General features: G+C 31.2%; 1 protein-coding gene across 1 annotated transcript in view; it reads left to right on the top strand.

Annotated features, from left to right (window-relative positions):
• The window catches only part of Srek1ip1 (SREK1 interacting protein 1), a 34,603-nt gene that overhangs the window by 8,910 nt on the left and 11,639 nt on the right, over window positions 1–14,054 (top strand). The window contains exons 2-3 of the mRNA XM_027951621.2: window positions 2,159–2,206; window positions 10,466–10,609. Coding sequence (XP_027807422.2) covers window positions 2,159–2,206; window positions 10,466–10,609 — 192 coding nt within the window. The remainder of the gene's footprint in view (window positions 1–2,158; window positions 2,207–10,465; window positions 10,610–14,054) is intronic.

Here is a 14,054-nt window from a genome sequence, read left to right on the forward strand (position 1 = left end):
TGTAAATCAATGGATGTGTAACTGACGTGATTCTGCAATCTGTATATGGGGTAAAAATGGGAGCTCATAACCCACTTGAATCAAATTGTGAAATATGATATATCAAGAACTATGTAATGTTTTGAACAGCCAACAATAAAAAATTAAAAAAAAAAAAAAAATAAAGTAAATATGAAGCTTCCAAATAAAAAAAAAAAAAAAAAAAAAAAGAATGCAGAATGGTGACAGTAGGAAAGGCAATAAAAGGAATTGGAAATTTCAAAAAAAAAAAAAAAAAAAAAAAAAAAAAAAAAGAAATAACGTTTTCATTTTTAGAACAAGCATTATAGCTCTATTTATACTAGAGTAAATATACTCTATTTTTATTAGAGTAGCTCTATATGTATATTTTTAAAGAAAATTGGAATTGTGGGAAATAATCAATGTTTTGGCTTCAAGAATTAAAGAAATTTTTTAAAAATGATTTTTCATTGAAATTGACACTTTCATATTTGTGTTAATATACTTTAATGTATTATTACATTGTTTTAATAGCTAGATACCCCTCATCAAGAAAATGGAATAATACTGTACTGGACCTCTTATTGTTTGATGGAAGCCACTAATTTTGATTTACTAGATATATATGTGAACATTAAGTTTAATAAATGTTCTGCTGGGGCTGGGGTTATGGCTTAGTGATAGAGCACTCACCTAGCATGTTTGAGGCCCTGGGTTCAATCCTCAGCACCACATAAAAAGTAAATAAATAAAATAAAAAAGGTATTGTGTCCAACTACAACTAAAAAATAAATATTAAAAAAATAAATGTTTTCTGATTTCCATTATAAGAAAAACAATCCAAACTTTCTTAAAAGTGGTGAAAATTAGTTTTAACTATGTATGCACATAATGGAATATTTTTCTATCATGAAAAGGAATAAAATTCTGATATATGCTGTAAAATGATCTTTGAAAACATTCTGCTAAGTAAAATATGTCAGACTTGGAAGGATAAATATTGTATGATTTCCTCATACATGTGGCAAATTTTTACAGACAGGAAGTGGAATACAGATTACTAGTAGCTGGAAAAAGTAGAGAATACACAGTTATTTAGTGGGTACAGTTACTGTTTGGGATGAAGAAACTCTTTTGGAAATGGATAATACTAATGGTTGTATAACACTAAATATTCTTAATGCTACTGAATTGTACATTTAAAATGGTTAAGATGGTGTATTTTACGTTGTGTATGCTTTACCACAATAAAAACTCAGTTTTTGTTTTATCTATTTATGTCTTCCGAATTACCTGCCTGTACTACTGATTACCCAGAGCTACTAGAAAAATTTGTAAATGTTTATCAAATTTGATTGTTGACTTCAGATGTGTTATTATATGTGACTGATTTTAACAAATCCTATTAGATTTGTATCAACTAGTTGCATGTTCTATTCATAGCCTTTTGTGAATCATTGCCTTTTTGTTTAAAAAGATGGCCTATTTTGAGCTTTTATATAGGTACATTCCTGTTTTTGTGACAAAAGAAAAACTTTAACCTGTCCCAAAAGGAAAAATGGCTATCAGAAGTGTTTTGTTTTAGTGTGAGTTAGCATTACTCTGCTTGTTTATTGTAAAGGTGGACATTTAGCATTCAGTGCAGTTTTCAATGAAAAGTAGTTAAATTTTCAAAACAAAAAAATAGAGTTTTGAGTTTTGAGTTTAGATATTTATTATAATACCTAGCAGCTACAGTGATTTTCCCAAAATTTCACCAATTCTTTTAAGAAAGTTTGTATTGTTTTTCTTATAATGGATATCAGAAGAACATTTATTAACCTTAATGTTCACATATGTATCTAGTAAATCAATTGTTTTACATTTGAGGGACAGGCCAAAGTACCCTGGAATTTCTTCTGTGAGGTAGAATTCCTAAAATGTTTAAGTTCTTGGCTATGTGACTGCATTTCTATTGAATTAGAAAAAAAATTCTTTGAAGTATTTATCAAATAATCTGAGTAAACTGGCCTTGAGCAAACTGATTTCTAATTATAATTGAGTAATATTACTAAGATGAATTGGACATCATTTTTGTATTTTCTTTTCAAGAAATTTTACAATGTTTTTATGTTTTTGTTTATATACATTTCCTAAAATGTATCCAATTGCATTTCAGGTTGCAACAAGGACAATGTCAGAGCAGGCTGTAAAAAATGTGGCTACCGTAAGTATACTAAAGGCAGCATTCTGTACACTGCTCTTACTGGATTCCTTGCTCTTTGGGCAGTATACCTTGGCATCCTAATTTCAGGGGTTCTGTGCAGAGTTTCTTATTCCTAAACTAAGGTTTACAGTTGATTCAGAAATTTCTGTTAGCATTAAATATGCAGTTTTCTTTCTTGCTGTAGACCCAGTAACAGGTAGTCATCTATCTGATGACTAGCAAAGATGTCATAAAGTACAAGTGGTTAGTAGTAGATTTAGGAGTTTGGAGAAAATATTTTTTTTTTCAAATCTATATATACTTATTCTTTTATTCCTTAACCTGGATACTAGACAAAGAGGTGAAGGCATTGAAAACTATTTTTGAAAATTGTTCATGTTTATTGAGATATTTATCCTTTTTTAATTAGGGTTTGATTGATTCCAGAAATTTTTCTCATGGACAAAAAAATACTTGTTTTAAACAACCATTAATCTCCATTATGATTACTGTCATAAACTGAAAAGATAAACCTAAACAGGTTAAACTATATATAATACTAAAAAAATTATAATTTTATACTGTAAATAAGTAACATTTTCATAGTTGAATTTTTTGTAACAATTCCTAAGGCTTTACTAATAGCTATTATGACAGTGTTTGCTGTTTTCTAAGTTGTTTGGAGACTGTGCAAATCAGCCTGGATTGTTTAACAATGTAAGGGTGGTTTAATTAAAAAAAAAAAAAAAAATCCATGCAAGAGTATAGTTTAAAAGAGCACTCAGGATATACATCTCCATCAGATGGACACAATGAAAGATGCCACGGAGGTAAGTCACAAGCTTCCAAGCAAAGACTCACATTTGGTTCAGAGGAAGTTTGCTCAAGAAGCAAAAGTGATTGCATAAGTATATATCTCTCATATAAATGAAAACTGAAGGACAGACTTGCATGTAAAAAATGATTGCCTTCTTTTCTGTTCTTTAATTTATTCATGTTTATTTCTGCTTTATTTACATTGTTTCAATTATTGCTGATTTACATGTCTCATTATTCTAGAAAACTTAGGAACCTTTTACAGATAGAAATGCTACATTTACTTAAAAGTCTGGAATGGATTTCCTAGTCTCTCTATTTATATCAGTTTATTCTTTGACTTCTTTTAATAACTAAGACTTCTAGGAAGGCAGTTAAACTCATTTTCTGGAAACAGAATATTTGTTCATCTAGTCTCCTAATTGCTACTTTATTTTAGATAACAATGGAAGCATCTGTAGCAATTAGTTTTTAAAAGAAGCCAAGTTAGCAAATAGTTTCACCTTCTTTCCAACTTTAGTTCTTTCTTTTTTATTATTCAGATTATTATTATTATTTTAGTGATTAAATTATTAAACAATTTCTAATTTGTCTCATATGAAAAATTTTAGTAATATTTCCCTTTTTTGTTAAAGTTACATCCCTACAACTGTTAGAAATGGTAGTCTCCTCATTTTATATATCTTTGACATAGAAACTACATTTTAAAAGTAAGCTCATCTTTTATTTGGGGGCCAGAATCTTTGTGTTGCTAGTGTAGAGGTAAGGGAAAGACAAATAAGATTATTTGAAATGTCTTAGTGCTCAGAAATATGAGCATTCTTCATTTAGTTACAAAAGAATATTGTTTCTCTATCAATTGTACAATTTTAAGAATTCTAGTATTTGAAAATATTTTATTGTCTTTATGTTTCAATAGTGGGTATATTGCTGCTTCATGTTAATTTCAAGGTAGGAATGAACATGTTGCTAAATAAAATGTCTCCTTTTCATGGCAGAATTTCCTTAGCAAAATTAGTTTAAAAGAATTTTATAGAAAGCATTATTACAGTGAGTTTTATTAGATTTTTTTGAAGTTGGAAATGTATGAATAACTATAAGTACTCTAAGCCTTTCTATGGAGTAAATATCAAATAATTATGACAGTTCTCAGAAAACACAATTTTAAAAAGATCAATATAGTAGACTCATTGGTTGGATATTTGTATACAACGGCAGGAAATAAAAGTAGATGTCTCAATACCTCTAATGTTTTATTTAACTTTTTTTATATAGAGCCCTTACATTTTTTTGCCTATAATCTGCTTATTAATGTTGACAAATGTTTTGTTTGGAACTCACATCTCAAATGAATTTTCTACTTTTTATAGTTTGTTTCTTTGAAGATAAAGAACAAGTTAAGATACATGTAAAGGAATTTAAGTGTAGAATTCTTCTGTCATTACTTCTCAACTAGAAACAGTACTATCTACCTAGAAATCTGTGAAGATAGGTTGTAGCTCACAATAACAGGGTGCAGGGAAAGCACTATTACATTTGAAATGTAGAACCCTGGAATTATAAGCTTCCTGCCATATTATGGACACACATCCTGGAAAATTAAGAGATTTCTGCCCCTCATCGTTTTAGAATTTCATCTATCTTCCATAGCCTTCTTGCCAATCTCTAATTTCACAATTGCTTATTTAAATCAAGTCTTTCCATAAGTACAGATTTGTTTCATAAAAACTATCATTCTTTCTTTTTTCTACATTCACATTTTATTTGTCTAAATGATGTTTAATTAAACAGATTGCAGAATAATCAATCACTAACAGACTCTTAGTAGAGTAAAATATCAACTGATGGAATACGATGTATAGGGATGAGTGGACAAGAAAAATGACTGAAAAGTTTCATTGCCAGTAGAAGCAAGAATGTGCAGTATCACATAGGCCAGAGAATCAGACTGTTTTATGTTGAGGGAAAGTTGTCAGGTAAGACTTGTAAGTAATGAATTGAAAATGTTCATTGGCTTTGGCAAGTTGGATGCTTTTCTAGCAAGAGTAGTTTAATTAGAATGTAGGTCATGAAATAAACTGTGTAGATTCTGGCCTGAATGGGAAGATAAAGAAGTAGAGAAGGCTAATGTAGTCTCCATTTTCAAGAAATTTAGAAGAAAAATAAGAAATTCCTAAAAGGTAATGTGGAGAAAGTGGAGGGTTTTTGAGCTATGTTTATATAGACTGAGGAGGCATTAGCAGAGACATTACAGATATCTGACACAGAAGAAGATTAAAAGATTAAGTAAATTCCCCAAGGAGGTATGGCAAGGATACCTCTTCAGTTTGGAAGAAACTAAATGAGGGCAGGAATAAATTTTTTAGGTATAGAGACAAAAAGTAAAATGAAATATTGCCTGGTAATCTCAATTTTCTTTATAAACTAGGAGATAGACTTGTCTTTTTAGGAAGTTGGTTGGAGTGGAATAGGACAACTGGGCTAAGGAATTTCTTGAGTCAGGCACAGGTTTGGAAAAGTCATTTAGAAGTAGGAAAGGAAGTAGACTAAGGACAAATAAAAAGTGAGACAACTAGTTTATTTTTATGCTAATCTTTATGAGTATGTGTTGTTCTCAAGCATAGCTTGACTTTGCAGGGGTGGGAATAATCCAGAAAATTTGAGCCAAACCTTATGTTGCAATGAAATATAGTAAGTAGACAGACAAGGGTATGAAAGAGTCAAAGAGACACAAGAGTTGATCAGTAATGAAAGATTTGAGGCTAGGAGAAAATGAAGGGATTGAGGCACTGTAGGTCTTAATGAGATTCACAAATATATCTATGCATGGTGTGAAGAAATGAGAAAACTAGAAGATTGAAAGTCAATGCAATACTGAAGTTAAAATTCTCAGAGATACAGTAGTTGCAGGTGACAGGGAGTGTAGTCATGGAAGATAGAATATCAGGGAACCAAGAAAAGCCAACAATCTGCTTTGCCCATTAAAGCTTATGGCAGGTAAGAAGTTCCAAAGACCTCACTGAATAGAGCTATTCACCTGCAGCAGGTGGCTGTTCATCTATATAATAGAAAACACTTACTAGACAAGTGAGCTGTCTTCCTTGTGTATCCCAGAATATGAGGTCAACTTTTTAAAGTTACCAATTCATCTTAGAATTGGTTAATGTTTATTTACTTGTAGATAAATGGTGACACTGTCCAAACTGGAGTTAACTTTCAGTATGTTTCAGAAACTATAGTAAAAAGACAAGAAGAGGAAGGCAGTGATCAGGAGAGCATAAACTGTAGTACATGGCTAGGATTCAATAACTACAGAGGCCTATATCTTTTTAACCAAAATGAGAGGGGTATGAAGCTTGATTAATTGGGATTTAATTATTTAATTGAGTTTAATTATCTATTTAGTAGCTTTTGCATTCTTAAATCTGAGGATTTTAGGTAGAGCCAAAGCTTGCTTAAGTTAACAGTATGTTAGCATGGTTTATATATACCATAGGCCAAGAAGTAGTCATTTAGGAGCCCTAATTATAAAACAAGAGTTTTGTTTTTAATTATGCATTGGCAGGCTTTTATCTGCCACAGTCAAAATGAAACTAGAGACTTTATTGTTACTTGGCATTTACTGAGTTGCCCATGTGACCACTCCTGGAATAAGGAAACAAGAGAATATACTTTTGTTTATATTGATACAATATATGGTCATAAGCTAGTATCATGTATTAAATACTTATTTGGTATTAGACTGTTTGCTAAACACTTCAAAACTAAATTTCCTTGCTTTTCATTTTTAAAACAACTTTATGAAATAGGTATCTTGGTTTTTATGAACATTCAAGATTAGTGGCTCTGGCACCAGATTACTAAGCAACAAACTTCAGCTGGCACTTACTAGCTATGTGATATTAGGCAAATTGCCTAGCTGTGGTGTCCTTCATTTTTCTTTCTATAGGTTGAGATAATTATATTACCTAATTCCATAGAGTTGCTGTGAAGATTAAATGAATTCATGCAAGTCAAGTGTTTAGATCAATGCCTGGCCACAGGAAGTCCTCAATAATTGCTATGGATGGGCTGGGGCTGTAGCTCAGTGACAAAGCACTTTCCTTATCATGCATGAGGCACTGGGTTCAATCCTCAGAACCACATAAAAATTAACAAATAAAATAAAGGCATTCTGTCCATCTACAACTACCAAAAAAAATTTTTTAAATATTAATTGGTATGGATTATTGTTATTAACAACTTAGAAAACAGAGGCTTGGGGTTATTCTAAGTGGGATTCTGGTTATCTGTAAGATTTTACACTGTACTATGCTCCTTTTTTATTCCTTTTTATTATTATTATTTTGGTAAAATGTATACAGCATAAAATATACTATTTTGACCATTTTGAAGTGTATCATTTAGTGGCATTAATTATATTCACAATGCTGGACAACTATTAACACTCTATTCTAAAACATTTTTAACACCCAAAACAGAAACTTTATAAACATTAAAGCAATATCTTTCTTCTACTCCCTTCTTTCCTCAGCCCCTGGCAACTTCTCTCTACTCTCTGCCACTATGAATTTGCCTGTTGTAGATATTTCATATGATGGAATCACAAGATATTCATGTGGCTCATTCCCCTTAGTTTAATGTTTTCAAGGTTCAGCCATGCCATAGCATGCATTGTGGCATGCTTTTTATGGTTGAATAATATTCCATTGTATGGATATACCATGTTTTGTTTATCTATTCATCCATTGATAGATATTTGAATAATGCTATAGTGAACATTGCTGTACAAGTTTCTGCTCGAGTCCCTGTTTTCAATAATTTTAGGTATATACCTAGGTGTGGAATTACTAGGTCACCTATTGGCATTTGAAAAACTTCTAAACTGCTTTGCATAGCAGCTAAATCATTTTATTTCCCACTAAAAATATACAGCGTCTTGATATTTCTCCACATCCTTACCAACATTTATTATTTTCCATTTTTTTTAATTGTAGCCATTTGTGATAATAAGAAATATATATTTGATCATTGTGCCTGATTCCAGACACTGAGTTTCTAAAACACTTGGAATTTCCTGACTGATAGGGGTAATAAGAATATATTTTGTTATTCATTAACAAGTCCCTTTTAGCCAAACCTAAGTTTATACTAATACAAATAGATGGCTCTTTATGGACCCCTAGACAGCGTCAACATGGGAACTGGTTGCAAAAGAACCAACTATATAAGATTGACACTTTTAGCCCAGCTTCCATCAATCCAGAAGGAGAAGAATAAGGACAAGAGGCTGGAGACTGACTTTACTTACCAACAGTCAGTGATTTAATCAGTCATGCCTATGTAATAGGGGAAAACAAACAAAAAACCCTGAACTAAAGGATTCAGAGAGCTTCTGGGTTGGGAAACACATCGAGGTCCTGGAAGCATCCCATACCCAGAGAGAACATGGAAGCTCCATTCTCCTTACCTGCACTTTGCTCTTCCATTTGATTGTTTCTGCTCTTGGTAAATAATCTTTTTCCTCTGTTCTTTGAGCCATTTAAGCAAATTATCAAACTTAAGAGGGGCTTGTGAGAACCTCTGACTATATAGCCAGTCAAAAGAATGGGTGGCCCAGATTTATGATGGGCATCTGGATTTGGGGGAATCTTGTGGGATTGAGCCCTTAATCTGTAGGGTCTACAATAATTCCAGGTAATGTCAAATTAATTTAATTGTAGAATACCCAGTTAGTGTCCAGAAAGAACTGCTTGTTGAAGTGTGGAAGAAACTCACAAACTTGGTGTCAGAAATTTTGACAGTAGAAAAGTATGAACCATCCTAAAAGACATGAAGTTATTTCTTGTGGTTTGAATTTGCATTTTCCTAGTGAAAAATGTATTCATGTGCTTCTTGGCCATTTGTATTTCGTTTCTGGATAAATGTCTATTTAAGTTACTTGCACATTTTTTTAAACTGGTTTGTCTTTTTGTTGTTTTTCTTTTTTATATATATTCTGGATATTAAACCCTACCAGACAGATGATTTACGAATATTTTCTCCTCTACCATAGTAATTTTAAAATTTTCCTGAAAACATTCTTTGCACAAAAAATTTTAATTTTGATTAAATCCAGTTTTATCATTTTTTTCTTTGAATGCTTGTAGTTTTAGTGTCACATCTTAGAGTCTGTTGCCAATCCAAAATGATGAATATTTACTTCTGTGCTTTTGTCTAAGAGTTTGATGCTTTTAGCTCTTACATTCTGCGGTGTCTAATCCATTTTGAGTTAACATTTGCATGTGGTATGAAGTGAGGAGTTCACCTTTACTCTTTTGTGTGTGTTATCATTATCATCATTATCATCATAATCATTTTTGTGTAACCATTGGTCAATCATGATCAAGAAAATTTGAAAGCTACTGCCCTAGAGAAAACTGGTAGTTAATTAGAATGTACTAGAAGTAACTTAAGCTTCTATCAGTAGTAGGATAAATAAATAAATATGATTTTTATATAATGAAATATGATTTGTTAGATGAAATAAGAAAATTACTTCTACTTATGGTAATGTAAGTGAATCACAAACCGTACTGAGTGGCAGAAACAAGTTACAGAATGATAGGTATAATGGTGTTTATTTCTTGAAAACACAACATACAATAGCATTGTTTGGGAAAGGTAGACATGAACCTCAGTGTAGTTAATTCCGAAGACAGAATAAATGAGATTGAGACAGTTTCAAAGGTAATATAAACTGCCTACCTTTGTGTGTGTTTGTGTGCACATGCATGTGTGTGTGAACATTTGCCTTAAAAGAAAGTAAATGTTGACATGTATGTGATAGGTATCTAAGTATTGATTAAATTGTTTCCTGTACTTTTCTGGTATTTGTATATTAGATTTTTTTAAAATGTATTACACAGTAAGTAGACAGTTATTACAGTTTTCTTATAGGGAGAGTCATTAGGAAAATGATGTCAGAATTAAAATTTTAGGTATTCTTTAGAAAAAAGCATATTCAGTTACATTAATTTAATGCATGTATATAATTGTGACAATTTTAATTAGATGAAAACTGTATAATTGCATGATATAGTAGTTAAGCTGAGAAAGAATAGAAAGGAGTAAAATATATCATTTCAAATATAATAGTACTTAGTTTAGTTTAAAATATTACATACTTTTAGAAAGGGAAAATACAGTAATTCAACACTCTAAAATTCATACGAAGTGTCCCCCAAAATATTAATTGAATTAGAACTTCCAGCAAAGAAAGGTAAAGGATCTCTTTTCAGAAGAAAAGTATAGGGAAAATAACTAAACTACCATCAACTAAATAAAAACTAAAGTATTTTATATGTTATATTATTGAAATTGTAATTTGTTGCTTACCAAGAGGCAATAAAATAAAAATACACAGCGTATAGTTTATTTCTCTTTCTTTCTCTGTCTCTCTCTCTCTCTCTTTTGTTCACTTAGCTGGTCATCTGACTTTTGAGTGCCGCAATTTTCTCCGAGTAGATCCCAAAAGGGACATAGTTTTGGATGTCAGCAGTACAAGCAGTGAAGATAGTGATGAAGAGAATGAAGAACTGAATAAATTGCAGGCATTACAGGAAAAACGTAAGCAATAATTTTTTTCATCCCTAATGTTTCTAGATGTCCTGCTGTGTTATGTTATGCTCATATATCGTATTTATCATTAAGAAGTTTTCTCTATTTTATGTAAAAGCTACTATTATATTGGTAAGAAATAAGCTTTTCACATTGTAAGTAATTTGCCTAAGATCGAAAACCTCCTCATAGAACCAGGAGGTAACTTTGTTTCTGATTCCATAACCCTCGTTTTTGCCTTTTTGTTGTTTATTTTTTTCCCATTATACTAGAATATGTCACATGGTACATAGAATCTGCTTAATTTGGTTTCTATCCCCGACTATTTTGTACACAAAAGATAAGTTGTATTCTTTTCCAACATCTTCTTATATTACAAAAACTCAGTCTTTTTTTCCTGTTAACCTCTGCACATCTCAGCATCCTGTCTCAGAACTAATCTCAATAAATAAAAGTGGAAGAACTTTAAGAATTTGCAGTAGTAGAGAAATACTAAACCATCTAAAATTCACTTTTTAAAAAAAATTTTTTTTTAGTTGCCAATGGACCTTTGTTTGTTTGTTTGTTTGTTTATTTATTTATTTATGGTGCTGAGAATTGAACCCAGGGCCTCACACATGCTAGGCAAGTGCTCTACCACTGAGCCACAACCCCATCCCTCCAAAATTCACTTTTGTCTTCGCTTGAGTTTTCAGATCCTATTATTCTTGATGCTGCTGGTTTCTAAGGGAGATGGTCAGGAAAACAGATTTATTGAAGTCTGTGATTATTTTGTTTTTAATAGAACTAAATGGTCTGTATAATGTAGAAAGTTGACATCTTACCCACCATCCCTAAATGGAAAAGGAAATCATTCCCTCAGCTACTCTTTTATTCCCTTACTTTTTTGGTAACTTTGTTTTTGAACATGTTTACAAACTGTTCCAAAATTATTGCAGTTACAAAAAAAAAGGCTGATACTCAAAAGGAAGTTAAAGTGTCAGACAAAGAAGGTTTCAAAACAAAGAATATTACCAAGAAAAAGGGGGGGGGGGGGGTTTTCATAATGATAAAAGTTCACTTAGTCAAAAGAACATAAAAATTCTATGTATTTAATAACATTGAGTAACAAAAACTATGATAGATCTATAAGGAAAAATCTTTCTGGATTAAGAAAAATATCACAGTTAAAATTTCTAACACCTCTCTCAATAATTAGTGGAACAAGTACACAGCAAATCAGTAAAGATACAGAAGGCATGAAGAGCAATATTGACAACTTGACCTGCTTAACATGTATATAACATGTCATCCAACAGAAGCAACATACATAGACATCTTCGAAGATAGATTTAACTCTGTGCCATAAAACAAGTGTCAATAAATTTTTAAAGGTTCAAGTCATACAGAGATGCTTTCTGACCACAAGGAAATTAAATTACAAATCAATAGCAGAAAGCTACCAAGAAAATTCTCAAATGTTTAGAATGTAACACGCTTCCAAATAATTAATTACATCAAAAAAGCAGCAAAAGAAAATTAAAACATATATTGAACTGAATGAAAATAAAAGTATAGCTAGACATGGAGGTACATACTTATACTCCCAGTAACTCAGGGGGCTAAGGCAGGAGGATTGCAAGTCTGAGGCAACTTAGTGGACCCTATCTCAAAATTTAAAAGATAAAGCTGAGGATGTTACAGAGGATAGAGTTAACCCTGTCAATCCCCAGTACCACAAAGAACCAAAAAAAAAAAAAGAATATTTCTGGGGTAGCTCTATAGCAGGACTTAAAGGCAACTCTACAGCACTAATGTATGTGTCAGAAAAGAAGAAATGTGTCAAAATTAATGACTTTACCTTCTACTTTACCAAGTGTAGGAAGGGGAGACAAATGAAACCCTTGAAATTAAAAGAAAGGAGTAATACAATCAGAGATGAAATCAGTGAAACGGGAAACAGAAAACTAATGAAAGTGAAGTCTGATTCTATAGAGGATATATAAAGTCGAAAAATCACTATCCAAACTAAGTAGGTAAAGAGAGAAACACCAGCATTACAGATATGAATATTAAAGACATAAGGAAATATTATGAGCAGATATATACTGATAAATTAGAAAACTTAGATAAAATTACTTGAAAAATACAACCCAGAAAAACTTTCAAAAGTGAATAAATACATAGAGTATCCTGCATCTACTAAAGATATTAAACATTTAGTTTAAAACTTTCAACAAAGAAAATTTCATGCCCAAATGGCCTCTTTCATGAATCCCACTAAACATTTAAAGTAGAAATAATATTATTGCTGTATAAAATATCATTTAAGTTGAAGAAACTATTTCCTAACTCAGTTTATGAGATCAGAATACCCTGATAACAAAACCAGATAAAGTCACTACAAAAAATAACTTAGAATGTCACATAAATACAGATGCAAAAATTCTTAACAGAATTTTAGCAAATTGAACGCAACAATATATAAAAAGTACGATGTATTATGACGAGAGTTTACCCCAGGAATGCAAAATTTGTTTCACAATCAAAAGTTAATCAATGTAATTTACCCATTTTAATAGACTAAAAAAGAAAACAGTTTAGGAAAATTTATATGAGGAAGTCCATCCATCATTTAGAGATTATAGAGATATATATGATAAAATTTAGAAATATACAGATATATTTAGATATATATATAGATATGTCATATACATATCTGATAATTCTCAGCAAACTATAATTCAAAGGAACTTCATCAACGTGATAAAAACTATGAAAAAAAGAACTAAAAGATTACATTATATGTAATAAAATACTGAATGTTTTCCATGACACAAAGGAAAAGACAGAGATATCCACTTCTACCCCCTCAACTGCTGGCAATCATAACCAGTACAATAAGGGGGTCAGGGGAGGTAACCAGATTGAAAAGGAAAGAGTAAAAACTGTCTTTATTTAAAGATGAAATTATCATCTATATAGTAAATCCTATGGAATCCACCAAAAATCTTCTAGAACTAACAAGTGCTTTGAAAAGTATTAAGAATAAATTTGACAAAATATATGCAAGAATGAAACATACAATACATTGTTGAGGAAAATTAAATGAATTAACAGAAAGATATACCATATTTATTGAATGGGTGCTTCAGTCTTTTTAAAATGTCATTTCTTTCCAAATGATCTATAGATTGAAAACCATCACAATCAAAATACCAGCAGTCTGTTTAGAAATCTACAAGTCAATTCTAAAGTTCTTGTGGACACGTAAAGAACTTAACATAGTCAAAATACTCTCAAAACAAATAATGTAATATAGGACTAACAACCTAATTTCCTGATTTATTATACAGTTACAAGTAATCAGAACATTGTACTGTTGATGTAAAGATAGGCCCATGAAAAAGAATGGACTCAAATATATATGACCAATTGATTTTTTTTTTTTTTTTTACATTTAAGTCTGTGGCTC

Source organism: Marmota flaviventris, chromosome 5 (genome assembly GCF_047511675.1).
Source record: "Marmota flaviventris isolate mMarFla1 chromosome 5, mMarFla1.hap1, whole genome shotgun sequence".
Taxonomy (NCBI): Eukaryota; Metazoa; Chordata; class Mammalia; order Rodentia; family Sciuridae; genus Marmota; species Marmota flaviventris.